Source organism: Xenopus laevis, chromosome 4S (assembly GCF_017654675.1).
Source record: "Xenopus laevis strain J_2021 chromosome 4S, Xenopus_laevis_v10.1, whole genome shotgun sequence".
Lineage (NCBI taxonomy): Eukaryota > Metazoa > Chordata > Amphibia > Anura > Pipidae > Xenopus > Xenopus laevis.
In genome coordinates, this window is record NC_054378.1 from 94,778,697 (window position 1) to 94,805,527 (window position 26,831).

The 26,831-nt window shown below is 39.2% G+C and overlaps 2 protein-coding genes across 2 annotated transcripts; one reads left to right on the forward strand and one right to left on the reverse strand.

Annotated features, from left to right (window-relative positions):
- The first annotated feature begins 32 nt into the window (after window positions 1–32).
- On the forward strand, window positions 33–708 carry fhit.S (fragile histidine triad S homeolog). Its single transcript, NM_001095409.1, is given in 1 exon segment — window positions 33–708. A coding segment is annotated over 1 exon segment (447 nt). The 5' UTR covers window positions 33–130; the 3' UTR covers window positions 578–708.
- A 4,897-nt stretch (window positions 709–5,605) lies between these two features.
- st13.S (ST13, Hsp70 interacting protein S homeolog) lies at window positions 5,606–22,457 on the reverse strand. The gene is made up of 12 exons (NM_001093158.1): window positions 22,285–22,457; window positions 19,995–20,052; window positions 15,380–15,449; window positions 13,349–13,419; window positions 12,800–12,866; window positions 11,654–11,738; window positions 8,720–8,830; window positions 7,856–7,958; window positions 7,045–7,161; window positions 6,913–6,961; window positions 6,544–6,713; window positions 5,606–6,382 (listed from the first exon to the last, which is right to left on the reverse strand). Exons 1-12 carry the CDS (start codon window positions 22,392–22,394, stop codon window positions 6,254–6,256), a joined length of 1,140 nt encoding a protein of 379 aa, NP_001086627.1. The 5' UTR covers window positions 22,395–22,457; the 3' UTR covers window positions 5,606–6,253.
- Window positions 22,458–26,831: the final 4,374 nt, after the last annotated feature.

Genomic DNA, 26,831 nt, shown 5'->3' on the forward strand with positions numbered 1-26,831 from the left:
GTGACATGTGGCTGTTACTGTTGTTTTTTTCAGGAAATACTTGGGCTACATCATTGTACAACAGACCATTCTATAAAGAAACACACTAGTGTTTTGTTAAAGCTTTGCACTCTTGTTGCTATATTTTGCAATGACCTTAAGGTTTGGCCAACACCTTATCAAACCGTCAGTTATTTTCTTTAGATCTGAACTTTCTTTTGCTCTGGTGAACAGAAAGCCAGTGGTGCCTGGTCATGTTCTTGTCTGTCCACTCCGTCCAGCAAACCGCTTCCGAGAACTAAGGCCAGAAGAAGTCAGTGACCTGTTTACGACTGTCCAGAAAGTGGCCAGTGTAGTGGAATCCCATTTTGGTGGTACCTCCCTCACTATCTCTATCCAAGATGGTCCAGAAGCAGGACAAACTGTTAAGCATGTCCATGTGCACATCCTTCCCCGGAGAGCAGGAGATTTTAAAAGGAATGATCAGATTTATGAGGAGCTGCAGGACCATGACAAAGAAGAGAAGGACACTCCAGATAAATGGAGATCTGAAGAAGAGATGGAAAAAGAGGCAACTGCACTCAGGAAATGCTTCTAGTTAGGCCTTTTAGATGCTTGTAGGATTGGGTTTTTTTTTTCCAGCTGTTTAACTATGATTTAGCCAATAATTTAAATATTACACTATCTAGCTAACTGTTTGAACTCAAAATAAACTGTGTAAAAGTGAAAGTGTTGTATTTGTCTTTTATGCCACCCGTACTTAAGGAGTTAGAATAGATCTGTATTTGTATTTTTCCGCTTCCTTTATTACTTAGAATTACATTTAGTTATAATTTAACATTCATTGTTTGCCATACTGTTTAAAGAGAATGTCAACTCCCAAAAAATGTTTTTGCCTAATAAAAGAAAACATAATTCTAAGCAACTTTGCAATATACATTCATTACAAATTGTATATGAATTTTAAGTTGTTTGTATATGTATTGCTATTGAAAGAGTTTGTCCCTTACTGTTCTCTGCCCTGGTGGCTCAGACTGTTAAAACAATGTAAGACAAGGCAGCAGGGGAACGCAATATGGTTTAAACAGGATCAACCAGGAGTTAGGCAAATGCTTTCAATAGCGATTTTAAAAATAAAAGCACTGAACATTTTTGATAAATGTGTAATGGAAAGTTACTTAAAATTAGGTTTTCTTTTATGAGGCAGATTTTGTAGTTTACTTGCCATTTAAAGAAGTCAAACCCCCAATTAAGAAAAGCCCCTACATACTAAGCAAGATAGTCCCCCCCCACATACATACTTCAATAGCCCTGAAAATTAGGTAGGGGCTTTTCTTAATTGGGGGATGGAGTTCTTCTTTAAATGAACACATGTGAACAGGGGTGACGTTAAATAGCTACAAAGTAAAATTGTGTTATTGTCCAATGCTAAAAAGCTTTCTAGCAGGGAGAAAAGGCAGACCTGTTAAGACTGCATCAGCAGCTCCTGCTAATCTTTCCAATTCCAGAGCAGACCCTCCCGCCGGCCCATAATACAAGTGCTGTATGGGCAGCTTACAACACAAGTATGTATGATTGTGACAGCACAACAGAGCAATAAAACCTAATATAGATACAAAAATGCTGTGTCAGTAAGGTATGATTATTAATAAGATTATCAGTGTATTATTACTAGATTTTATTAAAATGTATTGCTTTATACTTTGGGCTGTAATGAGCTGCCCTTGTGAATAGCCATGTAACACAAATGAAGGCCCTGAAATCTTTCATGTTGCTCATCACTGGAATATATACAGAGGAGCCAAGCTTTGTGTTTCAGCATATCCAGCCAGATGATTGGTGAGCAAAGACAATATGAAACTGACGGAGACCTTGTGTCTGAAGGTATTTCTTGCCTGCACTCATCTAAATCTTGCCACCCTGAATTTCGTGGAGCCACCTGTCTGTATGTGGCCTTTAAGTAGTTGCAACAGGAAGTGCCGCATGGAGTATTCCGACCAGCGAATGCAGGGGTGCATGACTGCAGTTTCTTTAAAACAAGGATTTGTACTAACACCAAAGTTTTTCCAGGGACTTTCTTCACAGAGTGACTCACAGTGTCAGGGCTGTATATTAGATCAGGAAGTACAAGGTATAAGTACAGTTCACACTGTTTATTCTCTGCTCAAAGATGGGACACTTTTATAATGTTCTAATCCATTCCTTTTCTTTTTAAATTCTTTTTGAGTTTTGCAATAAATTAAATTGATTTGACAAATATGCCTATGCAAATGATGTTCAAAAATGTTCATATGAACAATAAACGAGAAGTGTTAAAACAATTAGACCTGTTCTCTTCTTTCAATTAAAAGCTTGGCAAGACAAACTCCTCATAAGTATATGACTCGCTGGTCAGAGGCCCGGAGCACGGAGATCACAATCTCACGCTGGGAGAGAATTTGGGAAAATGCAGGAAAAACTTCAATATGTGCCTCAGTTAAGGAAAACATCTACAAGATTATTATGGGATGGTATCATACCCCAGTCTTGCTACATAAATTGTTTCCTGATTTCTCCACTCCAGTGTGTTGGAGATGTAAAGAACAAGAGGGTTCCTTACTGCATATGTTCTGGGGATGTTCAAAACTAGATAGCTACTGAAAGATGGTACAGGGATATATAGAACGGGTGAACCTTGATCCAATGATCTTTATCTTAGGAGATAGAATCCCGAAACTAAAAAACCCATCGCAGAGGAAAAAAAAAAAGCTTGGCAAGATAAGTTTGAATCCAATCAAAATTCATTTATGGATATAAATCATGTGAATGGTATAGCCTCTATATTATATAACTGGCTTTTTAATCAACTTTCCTTATTAGTTTATGGATAAATTTCCTTTTGTTGTCATCTAGAGTTGCAATATAAATTGACCATCTAAGTTTAATTTGATCTCTGAGATAAATCAACAACTCTGCATCGAATAACTTCTTGAATACATAAATTATATAAATATGAAAATACATGTTTCAAAGTTGGAGGCTTCTCTCTAATCCAGCACAAAAATATAGATTTTCGAGTAGCTGCCATAACTTACCAACAGAAATCTAAAATTTCAACTGGAAAGTTAGAAGAAATATTATTTACCAACTAAAACAAATCTTTCATATCCAATAATGCTAATTGTGGACTCCATATAATATCTAAGTTGATTGAGTTTTTAATAAACATGTAATTCTCTCCCAAAGGTTTTTGATAAATGGGCACAGCCAAATGTAATGAAAAAAGAATCAACGTTCTTTACATTTTGGAGAAAAATAAATCTTTTGATAATCAGTAGAATTCTGGAATAATAATCCATAACCAAGGTGCATGAACCGATACTGCTGGTTTCTCCAACCCTCGGAATTTCTAAAATTTTGGAAGGATTTCAGGAGATCCTTAGATGTAATATTGATTTCCAAAAAATACCATTTTTCTCTAGATTTAGTTAGTGGGTCAACATCATTGGCGAGTATCAGATAGATGCATTGATATTCCTGGAATACTATTTAGTTTAAGGTCTTCTGTTAGTTGTAATATAGATTCATAATACTGGTCTTTCTTTAATTGTGAGTTGAAAATCTTGTCTGATCTCTGAATAACTTAATCTCTCTTTCTCTCGAAGTTATACATTTCTTATCTTGGATCTATAATATGTCTAATTTGGAATATACCAATTTTTCTCCACTTATAAGAAAACTGATTTCTTTGCTTTTTATGAAAACCTTAAGAAAAATGGAGAGAGGAAGGGCAAGCTGTTATAATTTAAATTATTCTGTTTGCACAAAATCTTCCATGTAATGACAGTATCTCTGTAAACCGGATTTCTTTTAATATCTATATGCTGATCAGACCAATCTTTATGAAGAGAAGAAATAATAGGAGACTAGAAAAAAGGACCGCTACTGCTCCCCACAGGTACTTGTCCAGGTGCTCTGTCCAGCAGTATCCGACTGCTAAGGTACAATGAATGGAGGAACAAATTGACGGCACTTCTGGAGAAGATTTATTACTGCTGTATATCCTGACGCGTTTCGGGAAATGATCCCTTAGTCATAGGTGAAATAATATGCTCTTTAGAGTCTAAAAATAGTTCCAAGTCAAGATTAGCAAATTTATCTTTACCAGATAACCACTCTAAAATATATTTTGTATTTGCTGCTACATTAAATTTCCTGAATTCCAGAACATTAAGCCTGAACATTTAGAATTTCTCAGTTCCTAACTAAAGAATTTTTTGTCTTTTTTTTATGCCAAATAAAATTGCCAACGATTCAGTCTAAGTTTTGCATGTCTGGATGTTTTAGCAATAATGGAAGATTAAGAATGGGATACACTATTTTAGGAAAAATTAACATTTTAAATAGTGCCACTCTTCCCATTACATTTAGTGGGCTATTAAATTCATTTTTTGCAAAGGGCACTCATTGCCTGGATTAAAGGGGTGTAATTTAAAGAGTATAATTTGGAGAGGTCAGAAGAGATTAGAATATGTGGGTATTTTATTTTACCAGAAGGCGGTTTAAATTGAATATCTGCAAGTAATTGTTTTGGGATTACATTGCAGATATTTAATATGTCAGTTTTGCTTGAATTAATTATATATCCTGAAAATGTTTTATAATAATCAACAAAAATGAAAGATACTTTTAAGAGTTAGAGTAGGGTTACTAACAACTAAAAGGAGGTCATCAGCATATGCTAATGATTTGATATGTTTACCATCAATTAGCAATGGAACCCCTAATTAGATGAGTCTAAGAATCTAATTAGGGGTTCCATGGAGTTATTAAACAGGAGTGGTGACAGGGGGCAGCCTTGACGAGTTCTCCTAAAAAGACCAAAAGATTCTGAAACTTCTCCTGCTACAACGATTGTCGCTTTAGGATTGGAATAAATGAAATTAAGTAATGTAATAAATTTGCCCTCTAAAACCAAATCTATCACAACATTCAGAAAGCTATTTCCAAGAAATATTGTCGAAAAGCTTTTTCAGCATCCAAACTTAATACTGAACATGGCATCATAGATTTTTTAGCTTTATAAATAAAGTACGTATACTCAACACCTGTTCTATTTTTGATAAAACCATTTTTGTTGAGAAATTCTATTCTATTAATGCTTGTCCCCCGTGACAGGCACTGCTGCAGGGGTGGCTGGCAAATGCTTAGCTCTGACCCAGGACAAGGGTGAATCATTAAGTGACCTGTCCCTTGGCATAAACCTTGTCCAAACAGAGGTAGACCATGCACTCACTGAATTACTAGGCTGGTCCTCATCTCATAAGGAGGTTACAGGAAGGTAGGTAATATTAGTACAGCAATAAATCAGTTATAGGACAACAAATAAACAGTTTACACAAAGTCCACCCTGATGGACCCAAAAATATCAAGTCAAGCAGGCATTTATCACCAAGCCTCCCCATATTTGCCATTGGCCATTACTCTGCTATTCAGCAACTACTCTGGGCCCACTTGAGAGGGAAGCCCCAAAGATGTGAGCCACTGGCTAAAGAACCTGCACACGATATCTTTGGGTAATTCATAAGACACGAAATTTAACATCCCCCAAAGTTGCTACTAATAATTTTTTGGAAGGCAGAAAATATAATGATGATGATTGCCAGCTGGAGGCATATTTATGTAGTTAAAAATAGTTAAAGTAAGTCAAAATACACATTTTCCAGTTTGTGCAGAGCTTCTTTAATGGCTTGTTATGTTGAAGTCATTAGTGAAAGGAGATTGGGTGGCTGGAAGGGGTACCAAAATCTTTATCATTGAGGCGGAGAGGTGAAACGGCCTTTATTAATAAAATCCAGTGAAATCTCAGGCTTTAGGAGGAGTACATACAGATTCCAGATTTTTCTTTCAGATAACTTGCTTTGGACATGGTGGCCAATTGGAGGAAAAACAGCCAAGTGCTTTTATTGCCCTACTTTATTACAGTGCTAATATACAAAGTATACTTGGATAAAGTGGACTGCATCTCCAGAATGGGACTGAATTTGCCTATTAAAACACAAACTCCTTCCAGACAAGCTAGGAAAAAATCAAAACATGAACATTAACCTCCATATCTCTAGAACCGTATCTGTCATAGGAATAAATGCTGAATGCTGGCTGATTTCTGTGGTACAGCAGCAATCACATCAGAGGGTAATAAGGGAGAAGAAAATACAGCAGGCCACACCAGCGTGATAACGGATATGGCCCGACCATTGGCTTATTTCCTGTATTGCTTAGACTCCTCAGCAGGTTATGCACTTCCCCCAAATTTACTTGACAGTTTGGTGATTAGGTTCATCACCTTGGGGTTGTTCTGATACTTTGAAATGTTGGCTGGATTTTGAGCTACATCTTGAAATGCAGCCATCACCTCAGGGTCCTAGGGAGAAAATATGTTACTGTAATTAATTGTACATAATCACTGCACATATAAATACTTAACCCAAAGTCACAGACCCATTTTATATGAAGGAAGAAACCCTAGCACCATGAACAGCCTAACCCCTTAATCATGAACACTATAGGCATTTAAATCCTTACCTGCATGGCTGCCAGCACTTCTGGATCTGATAAAATGTCACTGACTCCTGGCATTCCAGCCATTCCTCCCATGCCAGGCATTCCGCCCATGCCAGGCATTCCGCCCATGCCAGGCATTCCGCCCATGCCAGGCATTCCGCCCATGCCAGGCATTCCTCCAGGGAACCCACCTGTGAAATAAAATATAAAGAAATCATAGACAGGAAATTCATTCAAACTATTAGGGATCTGGCACATAGGGGAAGTTTGTCTGCTGCAATTCACCAACCATATTGTGCCACACAGTGATTTAGGATTATTCTAAAGCAAGTATTGTAGTAAGAATGATACCGTCACTAGTCTGAAGGTCCACTAATCATGCAAATATACCTGGGAATCCACCAAACTGCTCTCCTGCCTGATGACGAGCCTCTTCTTCCTATAAACACAGGGAGGAGTTACACTAGTTGTGACCTGAGAGTAGATGAAAGGGAGCAAATAACAAGAGGGACTCTCACTCACCCTTTGTGCTCTCTCATTCTCCTCTTTGGCTTTCTTCAGACGCTCCTTTCTCTCATTTATTTCTCTTTCCTCACGCTTGCGTTCGTATTTTCTCCGATGCTCTGCAATTTTATTTGCCTAAAATAAGGGAACAGCAGGCTAAGCACACAAAAGTAGGAAGACTGGGAGTTTAGATACAAAGGTTTAGGTTTCATATTTGAGATCAATATGTACTGCCATTGTAAAGGCACCATAATAACTCACTGTGTTGCACACTGCAACTCCCAGAATTCCATCTTAATGAAGTGATTCTTGGAGTTGATGTTCAAGAGTGCATGGAGCAACTATCCCTGCACTATATCATCAGCTACAAAAAAGCCTCACATAAAAGTAGTATCTGTAAACAGTCATCTCTCTCCCCCCACCCAACCTGCACCACTTTTGCCTATAAATCTGCCCCATTTTCACTACCTCTTGAAAAAAGAAGCATCACAGATGCTATTACACACAGCTAAATGTTATTCTGCAAGCAGTAAACACAATGAAATATGCACAATGAAACTTACTCTTCTGTGCTACTCTGTTTTCTTCAATGGCTAACAAACAGGGAATATTTAGCAGGGCCCTGTGTTTATATGTATATACTGTACAGTGCTGTGGGTCCTCACAGTGCTTTACAAATAGTTATACATGCATACATATTAAAAGGGGTTGTTTAAAAAGCAGTAGAACATGCACATCTGTCCTATGATCAAACTGTAATTCTATGAATTATTACAAAGTCTTTGATAACAGATACAGCACAGGAAGTATTTGATTATTGGTCACTTACTCGTGGCTGCACTTCCTTCAGTAAAGTGCTTGCGTCCTCATCATAATCCAGTTTACATGCTATGGCCAGGTCATGGGCGGAATCTTCCCAGTGTCCTAGAAGTCTATTTAACAAGGCATGTTAGATAATTAAAGTCGATTGTATGATCAATAGCCACTAAGGCACCTTAAAATTCCTAGATTTAGGGTCCTGGAGGACTTAAAAGCTTACTCGTAAATTCAGTATAAAGAGGTTTGCTGCATTAGCCGAGAAAACTGAAGTTATGAATGATCTATGTCCGGGTCATGGTTTTTTTCAATTTCAGAATTTAGGTATAACCTTGAAGTTTGCAATTATGGTCGTGTATGGGCCCTCTCATGTCTAGCAAGCAAACTGATGGGCCATGTGTTGGGTCCTCAAGGAGCCACAAAAAACACATCATGCACCTCATGTTCACAACTGGACTGTTATCCATTTCTTATTTTACATGACCCCCCGTTCTGTTTGGTCAGCAATATATGCAGTCATGGCTGCAGGAATGTTATACACAAGCATTCCCAAGCACAATGTAGGATGGCTGGAGACAGAAAGGCCCAAATCTCTCTCTCTCTAGCAGCCAGATTTAATGTTAGGTGAGAATGCTAATGCTATTTTCTATAAATTCCACATTCCCATTAAAATGATTATTCGGTTGCTAGGATCAGTGGAAAAGTGTTGGAACTGCACATGCATACATAAAGTCTTAACTACATCACATGTAACAAGACTGCAGGATATTAAAAGCATTTTGAAAACATTCAGATTTCCACTAAATTCTTGTCCAAAACATCAAAAGCATGTCATTTGTTACTGCCGTGGCCCTTCAATTAGTTGTGAATGTCTCACCTGTGTGCTTTCCCCCTCCACTTGTATGGCTGTGCTGAATCAGGATTAATGGCTATTGCTCGGTCACAGTCACGGATTGCTGCGTTTGGCTTCTGTAGCTTAACATACACACTAAAAATAAAACAAAGATTAACATCATTCTGTGTAGTCTAGTCTATTACACCAAATAACTGGTTGCAAAAAAAGAACTGTAAATAAATATATATATGCAAAATACAAGACGCACACAAATAAAACACATATATGTATATTTTTATTATTTTCTTTTTAAAAATTGTACTAAAACATAAATCTAATTCTTGCAGGATTTGATGCTCTATCCTGTCCACAATCAACTTATACAGAAGAGAGAAATTGTAACACTATTTAAAGGAAAACTATACCCCCAAAATGAATACTTAAGCAACAGTTTATATCTTTTTAAGTAAAATGGTTTATATCAAATTAAGTGGCATATTAAAGAATCTTAGCAAACTGGTCTATATATTTAAGTAAATATTGTCCTTTAACATCTCTTGCCTTGAGCCACCATTTCGTGATGGTCTCTGTGCTGCCTCAGAGATCACCTGACCAGAAATACTTCAACTCTAACTGTAACAGGAAGAAGTGTGGAAGCAAAAGACACAACTCTCTCTGTTAATTGGCTCATGTGACCTAACATGTATGGATTGTTTGTGTTAACCGTGAATCCTATGATCCCAGGAGATAGTCCTTATTTTTTAAAATGGCAATTTTCTATTTATGATTACCTGATGGCAAATACTACTAAAAATGTGTGTTATTATGAAAATGGTTTATTTACATGAAGCAGGGTTTAACATATTAGCCGATTTATGCAATATATTTTTAGAGAGACTTACATTGTTTGGGGGGTATAGTTTTCCTGTACAGAATAACAGGACACAAATAGTGATGGGCGAATTTGCGCCGTTTCGCTTCGCCGAAAAATTCGTGAATTTCGAGAAACGGCGAAAAATTCGCGAAACGGCACCGGCGTACGTTTTTCGTAAAAAAATTTTTTGACGCCGGCGAATTTTTGCGGGCGTTTCGTGAATTTATTCGCTGGCGGCGAAACGCGCGAATTCGCACCTGTCGAATAAATTCGCCCATCACTAGACACAAATGATTATTGCCTTTAAGGACAGTCTGCCCTGTTTAAAAGATTATAACCTAATAGGATGGGTGGATACAATTAACTAAGGATTATGTTAAATGTTGACAATGGTGAATACCACAATGCACAAGTCAGCAGCAAGGGAAGTTGCCCTGTATGGTTTTTTTTTTTTTTATTTTAAACCCCAAACTTCAGTCTCCACTAATAAAATTACCTAATTCTTTCTAGGTAAGAGCTGTGAGTGTGGAACTTTTTTGGCTCGTTGGATCTGTTGTCATGGCATCCTACATTCTCATATACATGAGTGCCAGCACATTGGACTGTTATATACATTTATGTTCAGAATAATAGCAGAATCCTTATAACAGCTTTTATTTTCATACACGCAAATGCATTGGGAACACTGCACATTCTATTCCAAAGCAAAACATGAAGAAAATGTTATCAATGAAAAAGGGAATATTGGGCTGTTCCAAAAAATAGCAGTGACTGCATTCTTCTTTGCAAACATCTCAAACATTCACTGTATAAACTGAAAAATGTTTCAAGATTTTGTTTTCCTTTGAATCACTGAACTAATATTTAGTTGTATAATCAGTGTTTCTGAGAACTGCTGCACATCTGTGTTGCATGGAGTCGACCAGCTTCTGGCACCGGTTACTTTCAACAATTCTTCTGCATTTCTTGCATTTGCTTCAGAAACAGCATTTTTGATGTCACCCCACTAGTTTTCTATTGGATTAAGGTCCAGGGATTGGGTTGGCCACTCCATAACGTCAATCTTGTTGGTCTGGAACCAAGATGTTGCTCATTTACTGGTGTGTTTGGGATCGTTATCTTGTTGAAACACCCATTTCAAGGGCATTTCCTCTTTGGCATAAGTATTTTAATGTATTGAAACTGATCCATGATCCCTGGTATGTGATAAATAGTCCCAACACCATAGTATGAGAAACATCCCCATATTATGATGCTTGTTCCAGCATGTTTCATGGTCTTCACAATATACTGTGGCTTGAATTCAGTGTTTGGGGGTCATCTGACAAACTGTCTTTGGCCACTAGACCCAAAAAGAACAATCTTGTTTTCATCAGTCCACAAAACGTTGTGCCATTTCTCTTTAGGTCTGTCAATGTGTACTTCAGCAAATTGTAACCTCTTCAGCACGTCTTTTTTCCAACAATGGGACTTTGCAGGGGGTTTCTTTCCGATAACTTGGCTTCACGTAGGCATTTTTTTTAATGTTGGCTATTCTTCTATCCATTTGGTAGTTTTTCATTTTCTTCCACGTCTTTCAGGGTTTAGTTGCCATTTTAAAACATTTGAGATCATTTTAGATGATCTATCATTTTCTGCACTTCTTTAATGTTTTGCAGTATAACCAGCATGCACAACATTTGCTGCCTTCCTTCCTTAAACAGGGGCCATAATTGACACCTGTTTTTTCCCAGAATGAATGACCTCACTAATTGAACTCCACACTGCTATTATTTTGAACAAGTCTCAAAGATTCAATTACACAGAATCAGTAGCATGGTTGTCATGACTGTTGGGTCTGTTGGTTTTCTATTACTCTGCTACGCCTACTAGTAAATGATTTGCCGATTAGAAATATAATTTCTGACAAAAACAGCAACTGATCAGGTTCGTGATATCGAAGTGCTATTATTCTGAACACAAATATGTATATTACACACAAATATATATTTATTATCCTGGCCCTGAAGCAGTATCCTGCATAATTTAGTTGCATAGCGGTCAAGGTTGACAGATTTGCATAAAGTTCAGCCTGAACAAGAATTAGAAATAAAGAGCCTCACCTTGCTCTTTTTGCATATAAAATTGCGATCCGTGGGTTCAGTTTTATGGCTTCAGTAAACAGTTCAATGGCCTTTTCAAGCTCACCTGGTGACAGTTTAAAAAACAAACAAAAAGTTACGCCATGAGCAGCACAAACTGGTAATAATTGAACTCATCAAACCACAACGCAAGTGGGGCCTAAATTGTGTCATTACAGGCCAGATTCATTTGGCTAAATGCAAAGCTTAATTTATTTATAAGATTATAAATTCCTAGTGGTTTTAAAGATATGTGTAAATGTAAATATTATTTAAAGCAGTATCTGTTTCACTGCACTCCTGGCTCTGACATAGAAACAATGTTCAACGCAGCTGCTAAAAGCGACCAGACTCCTGCTGTATTGCTTTAAAAGTCAGTCCCAGAAAAACAAAAAGGGATAAACATACACAGCTTTCACCTGCAATTACATTTACAAATAACTTTAAAACAACTGGAAAAATGGTCGTTTCTGGGTGGATTTTTATAAACTAGTGCTCGTGCCTTTAGTAATCTCTGTCTGGGTTTAGTGCATGCCTAGATTTATTTTTAAATAACAAAGCATTGAGTAAATTAACACTGGCAGGTTCCAGTTAAAAATGTTAACAATACAAATTGTGTGTCAAATGCTTATCGTCATGGAACATTACATTTTTCCAAGGATTCCCTACATCCAGTGATCCCCAACCAGTGGCTCCTGAGCAACATGTTGCTCACCAACCACTTGGATGTTTCTCCCAGTGGCCTTTAAAGCAGGTGCTTCTATTTTTGGCTTGGAGGCAAGTTTTGGTTCCATAAAACCAGGTGTACTGACAAATAGAGTGTCCTGTAGGCTGTCTGTCCACATAGGGGCAACCAAATGGTCCTGGCACCAAACAGGAACATTTTTCATGTTTGTGTTGCTCCCCAACTCTTTACATCTGAATGTGGTTCATGGGTTGTGGACATCTGCCCTACATCTATGCCGATCACAATCAACAAAAATGGAGAACAATACAGAACACAGAAAAAAACAGAGACGACCCATTTTAATTTTCAGCGCTGATCAAGATGTTGGTGCTCTATAAATACATGTTAATATTAATTCTGGTATATTTCCTAAATGACTCACTGTAGCTTTCAATACGCACCTTCTCCCAAAGCATTAATTGCTTCTACTTTCTTTTCATTGGCCTGATCCATCATTTCTTCCGTAACCTGTGGAAACAAAGCTTTTTTAACAATGTGTGTATTGGATTTGGGGGGGGGAGGCACCAATAAAAACTAAGGGGCAGATTTATTATGTGGTGTAAAAAACAAACATGGTGTAAAATTTGCCACACACGGATGTATAAAAAAGGCGTAAAAACTGAATTTTTTTTTTTTGGGCAAATTTCATTTTACACAGTATAATAAATAGGCCTCTAAGGGTGTATTAATATAGAGACAAACATCACTGGTGATGTTGCCCATAGCATCGAATCAGAAATTAGATTTGAATAGTCACCTACAAGTTACAAAACAAAAGCTACGATGATTGGTTGCTATGGGCAACATCAACAGGTGATGTTTGTCTCCACTCCAATGTTAATAAATATGCACCTAAATGTGAGACTAAAATTACAACAAGCTATAGTTATATAAATGATACATATAAACAGGACAAAACAAGCACATAGCTTGGAACACCACCTAATTACCTCTACAGATTCATCTCCCATCTCTTGTGGTTCATCATCATCTCCAGGAACCACTCCCTCGTTATCAATCTCTGGAGCCAAAATAAAACAAACCATACAAACAAATTAGGTAAATGAATCCACATCAATATGAGCCTTCAGATACACTGGCATATGGATGTGATACTTTAATACAGTGATCTCCAACCAGTGGCTCATGAGCAAAACAGTGCTCACAAACCCCTTGGATGTTGCTCCCAGTGGCCTCAAAGCAGGTGCTTATTATTGAATTTCTGGTTTGGAGACAGGTTTTGGTTGCATAAAAACCAGATGTACTGTCAAACCGAGTCTCCTGTAGCTGCCAGTCCACATAGGGGCTACCAAATGGCTAATCAAAGCCCTTATTTTGCTCCACCAAGGAACATTTTTTATGAAACCAAAAATTTTTCCCAAAAATTCCATTAACTTATAAACATCCAGACTGAAGTTACACGTAATTCACCACATGTAACATGTAGTGTCCGTAAACTTCCAGCTAACCAGTTCAGAGCTATATAATAAGTAAGTAATTTAAGACTTAACTTTTAATAATATTACTCTTTAAAAAAGGTGTACACATGCTGCCATATATGAACCGACTCACTACTCTCTGTCCTAGAGAGTAGTGTGGGACCGTGTCCCTAAAACGCACAATTAAAACTTGAGACACAAGGTGGATCGGTGGTCGTTGGTAACCATTCTTTTAAGTTACAATTAAAGGTTAAAGATTAAAGCTCCCCATAGACGATTCATCTTGCCGAACGACTGATTTTAGGGAAACCCGACCAATCCTTCGAAATTATCATGCGGTTAGCGGGATTCGAACGATCGTACATCTTACGATTTTTCGGCCGACATCTGTCAGGAAATTGATTGGCCAGGTCATAAAATCTTTGTCGGTCCCAGTGCAATCTATCTATGTTTGCAGGGCCAAGCAGGCAGCTCCCCTTTGTTTTCCTGGCAAATTGGTCTTTTTAGTTGATGGTAAATTCGTACGATCGTTCTGAGAAGATCGTGTTCTCACGATCAGGATCTGATCTTTTAAAAATCTCAACATCTACAGCCAGCTTAATAGTCAGTGCCGCTTGGAGTTAAGCCCATTCACCCTCCCTTCCGTTCAATTCCCCAAATAATTCTACCTGTCTGCGTGGGGAACGAGTGGGATCTGGTTCCCCACTGTCCACCTATGTCACCTGCCCTACGCGTTTCGCCGATCGCTCGGCTTCTTCAGGGGCATAAGTCTGTAGTTTTAATTAAATGTGTGTTTTAGGGACACGGTCCCACACTACTCTCTAGGACAGAGAGTAGTGAGTCGGTTCATATATGGCAGCGTGTGTACACCTTTTTTTAAAGAATAATATTATTAAAAGTTAAGTCTTAAATTACTTACTTATAATCTAGCTCTGAACTGGTTAGCTGGAAGTTCACGGACACTACATGGTTACAAGTGGTGAACATTTTTTATGCTTGCGTTGCTCCCCAACTCCTTTTAAATCTGAATGTGGCTCACAGTTAAAAGAGGTTGGGGACCCAGGCTTTAATACTACAATGTATGTATGTATGTATGTATGTATGTATGTGTACCTTAAGCTGGCCATAGACGCACAGATCCTATCGTACGAATCGAGGATTCGTACGATTTTCGGATCGTGTGTAGAGAGTGCCAACATCTTTCGTCCGGTGGAGATTGGTCGATCAGACAGGTTTGATTTTGACCTGACCGATCCCGCCGGAGCCCATTGCGCATCATAATCTGATGGTTCGGCCATACGGCCTAACTTTCAGATTACCCCCAATATAGCCATGCTCGTTAATGGCATATCGGAGAAAGATGCGCTCGTTTGTTGATGTCGCCAAACGAGCGGATCTTTGCGTCTATGGCCACCTTTACAGCTATTTGCACTATTTGCCACAGAATGAGATGAAGACCCTCTTCAGGTCAACTCCACTCTGATGAAGTCTACTACTACATACCTACAGCCTGACATTATAAAGAAGGGAGAAGTTAATTACCAATATCACTCTCCTCACTCTCTGGTTTGGGGGGAGGCGAGGGTGTTCTCTCTTCCTTCACTGGTGTCTCCTGTGAACAAGGAACATCGTTACTGCTGAGAAAAGTGCGGGATGTGGAAAATAAGACACCCAGGGAAACGGATTACATTTAAAAAATGGGAAAAGTGTTACTATTGAAGAGGAGAATAATTTGAAACCGGCTATATACACACACAAAGTTTTTTTTATTATAGCACCAATAAACAGATCCCAGGCCCCACTTCCCAATCGCAACACTAAGAACTTCATGTTACAAACATTTCATAGCAGAGAGCGAGTCCAAATTCCTGCTCCTATATTTAAACTCTATGTACGGCAATGTGGGAGCAGTTTGCAGCAGAATTATCCCTGAATATGAGATCTTTGTTACTTTGTGGTGGAACACTGAGAAATATAACTGTGCCCCTGAAGTGCGCCCAGAACTTCAGAGCTATACAGTCTATTTGGCATCACCACTTCCATTGCCTACTCAGATAAGAGGGCCAGGAGCATGAGCACTGGCCCAGAACTACAAGTTTCCCTCCAGTGCACCGGCATCTCAGAGAGTAATTAAAGGACATGTAAAAATCCCCCAACATTACATTTTAATAAGCGTGAAAATATATTCTGTGTGGAAACGCAAACAAAAAAAAACTCCCAATGCATAATATCCAGATAAGTACGAACTCAATAAAAAGTGCAGAAACATCCGCTGTGTCCGTATGGTAACCCCACTATTAAAGGTAATAAGAAAATCTCTGGAGAGAATACCTACTCACCAGATTTAAGAGGTATATAGGCCAAACACATTCAATTCAATCTTCACCACCTTGGATAAAAACATATATGGGTGACGATTATCTATAGTGAGGTTAAGACAAAGGGAAACCTTTTAGATTTTTAAACTGAACATCTTACAACCTGGGGGAATTAATATTTTGGACTTGGACTGAACTTGAATTGTTCAATGCTGTTTCAATATCAAATCTTGTGCGTAAACCCGGTTGGGGGCTCTTTTATTATCAATTAAAAAAAACTATACTTAACTATATGGCATTCCATATATTATTTGGTCCAAGGTTGTGAAGATTGAACTAATTGTGTTTGGCCTATAAACTTCTTAAATCTGGTGGGTAGGTATTCTCTCCGGAGAGGTTACTTATTACCTTTAATAGTGGGGTTACCATACTGACACGGTGGATGTCTTTCTGCACTTTTTATTGAGAACTTACAAATCTGGATATTCTCCAGCAGGAGTTTTCTTGTTTCCATTTCCCCACAGAATATATTTTCAAGTCGATGTGTTAGTTCTGCAAGGTGGACACATTTGGTGGGAGCTGCAATCAAACATTTATACCACAAATACATTGCCAATTTAACTTTTCTGCTTTAAATGAAATTTGAATACACGATTAGCCTTTCTAAATGATACAATACAACTCAATACATGCTGTAAGATTTTCCAGCAAGATTTTCAGAACTGCTTATAAAAATAAAATATGTAGATAGCCATGCATGAGCAAACCAGTTGGCTGCCATAATGGATTCTTGAAGGTGCAAAGAGTGACATTCACATAAAAGTATTACAGTTTTGACCATCGAAGGATGTGGTTTGGCAGGAGCAAGCAAGACCTGTCATATGCCAGTGATTTCTATTTCGGGAAGGCAGAGTGATGCATTTCTACTCTGACAACACTAGTACAGGTAAATATCCCCTGTGTTTGCCATACACTAAAAAGGGGCAGATTGGTTTAGAGCAGGTTTTATATAGGTGAGGTAAGTGTGGCCAAGAGAGGACCAATCTCAAAGTCTGTTTGTGAATATCAGATTGTAGTTGCTCCTAACTGCAATGAAAAAGAATGTAGATAATTGAAGGGGTGGGGATTACAGGTAATGTAAAGACAAAAAAAATAAAATCCCATTTTTACTTTCTTTAATGAAAAAGAAACCTATCTCCAATATACTTTAATTAAAAAATGTGTACTGTTCTTATAAGAACCCTGACTGTATGCAGTGAAATTCACCCTTTGTTTTACTTGCTCTGACAGCTGCAGATAGGAAACTTCAGACGGTCCCCAACTGCTGTACTTACTTCCCAGAACTCGAGCAGCTTTGTTTGTTTCCCTGTAACAACTGTGTAGATTTGTATCCACAGACCCAGTGCAGTCTGTATATTCTGATTATTAATCAGTCTTGCTGTATCGGCTTCTGGCAGATATTATTTGACCTGTGCCGTTTTGATCATTTATGACGATCCCTAAGCTTAACCTCCCAACTGAAGCCCAGACCAGTCTCGGTATTGCAAAGATGTTTAACAAAATTACAAGATGGTGACCCCCTGCGCCAACTTTAAAAGCATAAATCATTTGTTTTATTAGGCTACTGGTGCAGTAAGTTCATGTTTATATTAAGTATACAAAATACAGCCTTTCTAACATTATTCTATTTTAGACTTTAGTTGCCCTTTAACTAACTAATAAACAACCCCCCCCCAGCAATATAAGGTTGTACTGGTATGTGCTAAATGCCAAGATGATAACTACATCTCCCAAGTGTTTGATTTTCCTCTGGGATCAATATGGTTAATTATGTGTTATGAAGCAGTAGGAAATCGGCATAAATATTGTGTTGTTCTTGTTTTCTTTTTTAATATAAAGCGTTGAACTGAATTGCACTGCCACTAGAAGTAACAGTATAACGGTGATCATAACTTTCTCTATTAATTTATACGGGGCAGTGCCCAGCTGCTTGTTGTAGCCCTTCTCTTTCCCAACCACTCAAGTGATCCCTGCAGTGTTCAATACAGTGTAAAACATTTGTGAATTTTAAAAGTTGACATATGCCTTCTTGAGCAGTGTTGCTGGTAAACTACAACTCCCAGGACTCTATAGCACATTATTAAGGATTAAGCATGATGGAAACTGCAGACCAGCAACCAGTGCTCTAGTTCAGTGAATCTGTATCATTGTTATAGTTCATCATAAACAGTTCCAATATCACTATCCTTACTCTATGGTTTGAGCAGATACTATTGCTAGTAAAGTATTTTTGTTGGATATTGGGTTGGATATTCCAACAAGACAATAACCCTAAACACACTTGGAAATCTACAAAAGAATTTATGCAGAGGGAGAAGTACAATATTCTGGAATGGCCATCACAGTCCCCCGACTTGAATATCATTGAAAATCTATGGAATAATTTGAAGCAGGCTGTCCATGCTCGGCAGCCATCAAATTTAACTGAACTGGAGAGATTTTGTATGGACGAATGGTCAAAAATACCGCCATCCAGAATCCAGACACTCATCAAAGGCTATAGGAGGCGTTTAGAGGCTGTTACATTTGGAAAAGGAGGCTCAACTAAGTATTGATGTAATATCTCTGTTGGGATGCCCAAATTTATGCACCTGTCTAGTTTTATTATGATGCATATTGTATTTTTTTGTTAATCCAATAAACTATGTCACTACTGAAATACTACGGTTTCCATAAGGCGTGTTATATAATAAAAGGAAGTTGCTACTTTGAAAGCTCGACCACTGATAAACAAAACTCCAAAGAATTAAGAGGGGTTCCCAAACTTTTTCATATGCCTGTATGTCCCCAGATACCAAAACTATAGCTCCATGCAGCTACAATGTTATTGTTATACTAATTTAACTTCCTATTGTGTACCTTACCAATTCATATTCCATTCTCTCATTCAAACCACCGTCTGGCTGCCAACTAAATAAGAAACAGACAGCTGCTGAAAAACCAAATTGAAGAGCTGCTGAACTACCCTTTTAGAAGATTAAAGTGTGCCTGGTTGGTTGAAATATTAAAGTTGTGCCTTTTAATTAATTAGTGAAAAGATAACTTTATTTAGGCAAGAAAATAAAAAATCATCAGTGAAATTGTCAAGTCAGAACGTACTGCATAGGGTTTTTTTTGACGATGTGCGGTTACATTGTGGGAAGCCTGTTTAAAAGGAGTTGGCGTATACTGGGAGCAAGTACTCTGAAGGGGCTCCAAGTAAAATTATCTACCACTTTGTAACAGGGCTGTTTAATATTTCACAATTACTGCTTGCTCCATCTCACCTGCTGCAATATCGGACTCAGATAGGTCGTATTGGTTAGGTTGCTTGGCTGTACATTACAAAAACAATACTCTCAGGGCCCAAGTCATAAAGTTGAATACAGGAAAATCCTGTTTTAGATAGAATGATCCCCATGATAAGTGTCATGGCAGTATCACTATAAGACACTAGTTCCCAAACTGTAAGATAAGAGTCCTAGAGCAGTGACTGGATGCCCAGCCTGAAGTCTGGTTAGAGTGAGTTTTGGGGAAGATGCCTATTTGTTCTCCAAGACAGTCCTGGAATAGAAGCAGGAAGGTAATTTAAGGGGAGATCTCAAGTGAACACTAATATAATAAACACTATGTGGACCCTGATCAAATAGGAGAAAAGTCTCACAAAGGGAACAGCCAGATAGTTGGGTGTTACATATTCATCTATTCATTAATGTGCTTCTAACATTTCAGCATCACCCAAATATGGTGGCTAGTTTTACTTCACTGGTGGAACTAAGTAAACATTAAGGAAGACTTACCTTCTTGGTATGTGTAGGTGGTTCTTTGTTTGTAGGAGCTGGAACTGAAGCCCCCATGCTGAAAAACAAATGACGTATAAGTAAACATGTGTGGGTACATTTTACCTTCTATTGGGTTAAGTAAAAGTAATTACAAGGAACAGTGACAAGGCAACAGAAACAAATTTTAAAAGGCATATCATTGTACAGGTATGGGACCTGTTATACAGAATGCTTGGGACCTGGGGTAACAGATCTTTCTGTAATTTGAAACTTCGTGCCTTGAAGAGATACTGACACCAGAAATTAAACCTTTTTTTCATTACCATAAAATTGACTTTGCATGCTACTTATAATTTTGTCATAAAGCATTTGTCCAATGATTTTACATTACCTATATGACTCCCTGTGTTCATATATGAGGGAGCTGCCATATTTGTGAAGCAGGAGTCCGTTAGCATTAGAAACTCTGACAGGCTGAGATGGGACAGTCAAGTTGGCAAAACAGTCAGGTTTAGAAACTTCAACTAACAATTACTTACAAAAACAAACCTCTCAGCAAAAGAATAATCAACATGACCTATAGGTAAGTTTTAATGTTCATTCATATTTTAAAAAGTAGTTTTTTAGTGTCAGTATAACTTTAAGTCTACTAGGAAATCATGTAAACATTAAATAAACCCAATTGGCTGGTTTTGCTTCCAATAAGGATTAATCATATCATAGTTGGGATCAAGTACAATGTACTGTTTTATTATTACAGAGAAAAAGGAAATCATTTTTAAAAATTTGGATTATAAGACTAAAATGGAGTCTATCGGTGACAGGCTTTCCGTAATTCTGGATAACAGATCCCATACCTGTACAGACATAAATGCATGAAGAAAAAAAAAACAAAACATTCAGATGTGTGGAATTTGTTTTGAGATTTCCTTTCACCAGTTACCAATAGCCGGCACTGGCAAGTCAGCAGTAGTGATGGGCAAATCTGACCCGTTTCACTTCACCAAAATTGGTGAAAAGGAAACATATTTGCCAATGGCCGTTTTTTCATGCAACATTTCTTAATGGGCATCTTTTTCTCTGCAAAATGCTTCACTCATCACTAGTGAACATACGAAAGGCAAATAGGGTCCTGCTCAATACTGCTTACAATCTAAAAAAAGTGTTATACTTCTTAACAATGGGTTCGCTAATATAATCAGATTGCTTTCTTGACAGATGAACTGGTAATATTTTGTTTCCTTCTCCCCCCACTCCACAGATTCTCTGTTTCTCTGTATTATGCATAATACAATACCCCTGATTGTACACCTTTTTTTTTCTGGTCCCCTGAAAAACATAAAATGGGGGTTGTACTGTATATGGAGGAATTAGTCATGGGCTGGTCAGCAGAACACCACTAACTGTTAAAGGAAACATTTTGTGTGAAAATAAGATCGTACCAATGCAATTTACTCATATAGATATAGAAGAGTTGTGCTTGAAAACATAGTGTCTCAGGCTGATTTATTGAATATTCCTGCAAAAACTCATAATCCCTCCCTTCCACTTCCTGCGCTTTAAATTCCCACGCTGAGCAGGGGAGCCGGCAGCTCTCAGCTTACTGTACTGTAGGACAGGAACCAATCAGCAGCTAGCAGGACCTGATAGGGAACTGAAGCTTGTCTGTGCTTGTGGGACTGCAGGGCTGTGATTGGCTGTCCCCCTCCTACTTTGCTTCTGGCAGGGACCATTATGACACGCCCATCCCCCAATTTTAGCACCATGGAAAAGCAAAACCATATATTACTTATAATTGTCTACAAATGTTATTTTTATTTTTTTCATTTATCCTATATGTCTCCTTTAATGGGTACAAACAAACTACTGCAGCACTATAGTGGGCATAAAGTGCAATTATTATGGGTGTAGTATGCCTTATAAGAGTACCGGATATAGTGAGCTGAAAGGCCACCACATGCTGCACGTCTTTATGCAACTATATGCATCAATAGAAGGGGCTGTAGCTATGGAAGAACTGCCTGCGGCACTGTGACTTGACAACTGAGGGCTACGGTGGGGCAGGAGTGCCAAAAGTTCAGCCCTATAGCTCACGCGGAAGTACAAGAACTAATAGCGCTAAAGGTCTTTCCGAACATATATGACAATCCCTGCATGAGAAATAAAAGACAACTGCATACATTAGAAAAGAGGCCTCTATAAATTACACACGGTGCCAGGTAAACGAGTTGTACAGACTCCATGCAGCCCCGTGTAAATGAACCCAAACGTCCAATATGGAAGTGGCACCGCAGTTACAAGGCATTACCTAATGAGCCAGTCCGCAAAGAACTTGAACTCGGGGCAGTGCAAAATGTCTGGGTTACTCTGACACAACCGCACGAACTCCTGCAGCTCCCGCACTTTCCGCTGGTCCATAATGAAGAAGACACGTTGTACCGAGTAGCTCAGACAGACACCCTAGAAAGAACTAGAAGGAGTGACAAAGGGCTGAAGGAGGAGCTCGCCACGGAACTTCGCAAAATACACAGTTGCAACAGGAAGTCGGACATATTGCTACACCCCTTTCTCACGGGACGGCATCCATATTGCTACACCCATTAATAACTTTGCACTGGAATTGCGTTACTTGTGGGTGGAAAAGCAGGAACCTCTTATCTATTTCGTCTAGATGCAAGTTCGAGTCGCTACGTTGTTTACCAAAACAGTCAAGTGTAAATCTGCGCTCAGGCGAAGCGAAGGCCGACTGCAGGCAGTGACGCAATCAATATGTGTCAGAACAGGGTAGGACCCCGCGCATGTAGTTGTACGTCAGACCCTGTAGCCAAATACACCAACCCCAGAAACAGCATGTTTTTAATAGAAACTGCTGCACATTACACAACTGCTGCATTTAATCACACCAGGGTGTGTTTATATGCAGCAGTTGTGTAATGTGCAGCAGTTTGATACTGGGTACCAATTTCATTGAGGTCTGATGTCTAGATGCCATGTAATTCCGTATTAGGTCATTTGTACAAGCTGAATTGTATCTGCAGTTAAAGAAGGAAAGGCACTCTATTTGGGGGGTGCCAAAAGTTAGGCACACCCAAGTAATTGTATATAATTACCTCACACCTGGGGCCAGTGCTCCGATCAGCAGAAAACTGCACCGGCCCGGGTTCTTCCAGTGAGCACCACAGAGTGACCTGCTTCCTCCTTCTTTCTTTGCACGGAGTAGCACGAAAAGCCGAACTTTAACAAAGAAGTCGCCTATTTAGTTCTACTGCACATGCGTCTGCCCTGGAAAATTTGAAGAAAGAAGAAGGAACTCGATTGCTCTGTGTTGCTCGATAGAAGAACCCCAGACTGCTGCAGTTTTCTCCTGATTAAAGCACCGGCCTGGGGTGTCAGATAAGTATATATAATCACTTGGGGGTGCCTAACTTTTGTCACTCCCAATTAAATATGCCTTTCCTTCTCCTTTAAACATGACAAGCCAGTCCCAGTGTGTAACAGAGTCTTGTCCTATATGGCTGCTGCTTAAAGATGATCTAATTATAGTATGAAATACTGGATACTTAGCACTTGCTTATTAATTAGTACTGTCAATTACTTTCACAAACCATTACAGAAGGGAATCCGGGCCAAAGAATAACTATTCTTGATGTGAATCCCTGAAATGTGAACAGCTCATTTTACCATAAGCCCCATAAAAACATTTTGGTTGCAGAATATCCCTAGCCATGGGGGGCAGCCATTCAAGCACAGGATATATAGTAGATCACAGATACGGTGTAAAGAATCCTATTTTATACTACAGAGCTTATCTGTTGCATATCCTGTTCCTTTTCTCCTTATTTAGTTTTAATGGCTGCCCAAATGGCTACACAGCAGCTTATTTATATGAACTACAGTAGAGTTTCTGCAGCAAACACACCAATTTTACAATGCAGTACAATCAATATATTACAGTCTCATTTAACCATTTGGTTTTACTGTTCCTTTTAAGAATTTGAGATCATTTTAGCTCAGCAGCCTATCATTTTCTGCACTTCTTTATATGTTTTCCTCTCTCCAATCAACTTTTTTTGACCAAAGTATGCTGTTCTTTTGAACAATGTCTGGAACGACCCATTTTTCAGAGAGCAATATACTATAACCAGCATGCATAACATTTGCTGCCTTCCTTCCTTAAATAAGGGCCATAATTGACACCTGTCTTTTCAAAGAATGAATGACCTCACAAATTGAAATCCACACGGTTATTATCAAGCTATTATTTTGAACACTGCTATTATTTTGAAGAAGCCTCAATTAATGATTCAGTTACTCAGAATCCACAAAATGCATGTCAGGACTGTTGGTTTTCTAGAACTCTATTAAACCTACTGGTAAATTATTTGCTATGTAGAAATATAATTTCTACAAAAACAGTGATCAATCAGGTTAGTGATGTTGGACTACTATTATTCCGAACACAACTGGATCTGTGTCCATTGTAAGTAATGTTGCTTTATAAGACTTACTACTACAGGTGATCCCACAGGTGTCTAATAAAAGGGCAGCCAAGTTTGGGAGTTTTACTTTGAAAGCAGCAAGTAAGTTGCAGGTAAAACTTAGTCCCTTTGTAAAATGTATAATGAAGCAATAGAATTCTTAATGAATTAGATGAAAATTAAGCGTAGGACTGGCCAGATATGGGATGACTTTGACGTAGTTGGCCAGCTTAAATATATTGCAATATATGGACAATCAATCCCTGTTTCTCTTGCCTAGATTGGGGGACACAGGCACCATGGGGATGAAGATCCTGTTGCTTGGAGAAAGGACACTAAAAGGTTAAAGTGGCTCCTCCTCCTCCTGCTCTGGGCTTCTTCCCCGCCTACCTCCTCAATCCTCAGTTTTCTTTAGTGTCCTCAGAAGGAGGATGGACACTTCGTGGCTGGGAGCAATGGTACAGATTTATTCAGTATCATGCCACTACTAGGGGTCAGTGTTTCTCTTCCAGAACCCCTCCAGCCAAGGACTTCTGATCTGAAGATGCTCTATAGCCTTCCCGCTCTACGGAGGCTGCAGGCTGGGGAGCTCCCCCCCACACTACCCTGGGCACTGGTTCCCGCTCTCCGGAGGCTGCACCAGTAGCCACGACGGAGGGTATATCTTTTATTGAGCATTCCTGGCTGGCACGAGGAGGTAAGTCAATTCCCTCCTCCCTCCCCCCATTACATGCTGCCTGTCAGCTCTGCAGAAAGGCATTTAGTTTCACTTTCACTGCTATTCTCTCACACAGATTTTCCTAGGCATTTAGTTTCACTTTCACTGCTATTCTCTGATAATGATTTCCCTAGGCCAGGGATGTCCAAAAGGTAGATGGGATCTACCAGTAGACCTTTAGCTGGTCATCAGTAGATATAAAGACACTGTCAACACACAGTTTGTCTAAATCACCCTCCTGTTTCATGCTTTTTATTTGATGTTTATGTTAAGGTTACAATATACATTTTCTCATGAATCAATATTAAGTAATATTTTCCATGGAACAGAATTCTAACAATGCTTTTATATATGTAGATCATAATGGGACAACAGCACTAAAAGTAGTCCCCGCATTGGTAACTCAGTGCCATTCCCAGCGATCTTTCGCGCCACCATCTGGCGCTGCATCTATTTCATTGTGCCACGAGTCGCTGCACACGCGCCTCACGGGCGCCATCTTACTAAGGTACTATACCAAAGCCCGGGAAACCTCTCCGGCGGCCATTTTGGATCCGCATCTCTCTCTCCAGTACTGAGCGTTTCCAGCCTCACTGTCTCTCACAGAGAAGAACAAGGCACCATTCCTTCCTACCTTGGTGAATAGGTAGTTACACTTCCCTTACTCTTTCTCTAGGGGATTAACACTTCCCTCTCTCTCTATGGGACCTACTGTGGGGTTTTTCACTACTTCCCTCTGTCTCCACAGATCGCACTCTAAGGGAGAAGTGGTTCACTCCTCTGGACTCTCCTAATATTCCCCAATATCTTACTTACTGGGTTGCACTACATAGTATAGCCATGCAGGCAGGGCAGATGACCAGTCCCTTCCCAAGCAGGCAACTGCATGTACCACCAATGCAATTTAGTATTTGGCATGGGCTACTTGCAGACCTAAATTTGCTAGTGTTTTGGCTGAGCCAATATGTGAAGCCTGTAAGACTGCAGCAGTCACTGCACAATTACAATCCCACACAGCCCTACCAGCCAGCTCTGCGACAGCTACGGCTAATCAAACGAGCTTGGATTCTGAATTGGTGTGCGCTCTATCTCTAGCGGGTCTACAAAACCTAGCCAGAGTTCCAGAGACTCTAGATAAGGTCCTACAGCATCTATCTACAGAGCCTCACAGTCGGCCACAAAGCGACCTCCCCTTTCCCCACCTGTTTTGCCTGATGAACAGGAAGAGGCATTGGGAAGAGGGACAGATCCTATCCGCAGATGAATAGGATCAGGATACCCCTAGATCACAATGAGAGGTCGAGAGCCTGATTCAGGCACACCCCACCTTTAGCAGAGCGAACCAATAACATTTTCAAGAGGCAAAAGAAGTCTTCTTGTGTCTTTCCAGCCTATGAACAGCTGGGTGACATTGTTAAAGCACAATGGAAAACGCCAGACCATAGAGTCCAATTTTCCACCGCTTTACTCAAACTTATCCTTTTACTTTACAGACCTTGGTCTTCACCCCCAGCAGTGGACCCACCGGTCTCTAAATTGTCAAAGACCACCACCATTCCAGTAGTCGATGCGGCTTCCTTTAACGATCCTATCGACAAACGTCTTGAGGGTTTCTGCAAGTCGATTTTTACAGCAGCAGGCAGAACTCTACGACCTATT

Excerpts from the sequence above, each read along its gene's own strand:
- st13.S (NM_001093158.1), bottom strand. The coding sequence starts at position 22,394 with ATGGACCAGCGGAAAGTGCGGGAGCTGCAGGAGTTCGTGCGGTTGTGT. Across the intron at positions 13,420-15,379 it reads GAGTGAGGAGAGTGATATTG|AGATTGATAACGAGGGAGTG; the intron begins GTAATTAACTTC and ends TTTTGGCTCCAG. Across the intron at positions 11,739-12,799 it reads AATTAATGCTTTGGGAGAAG|GTGAGCTTGAAAAGGCCATT; the intron begins GTGCGTATTGAA and ends AACTGTCACCAG.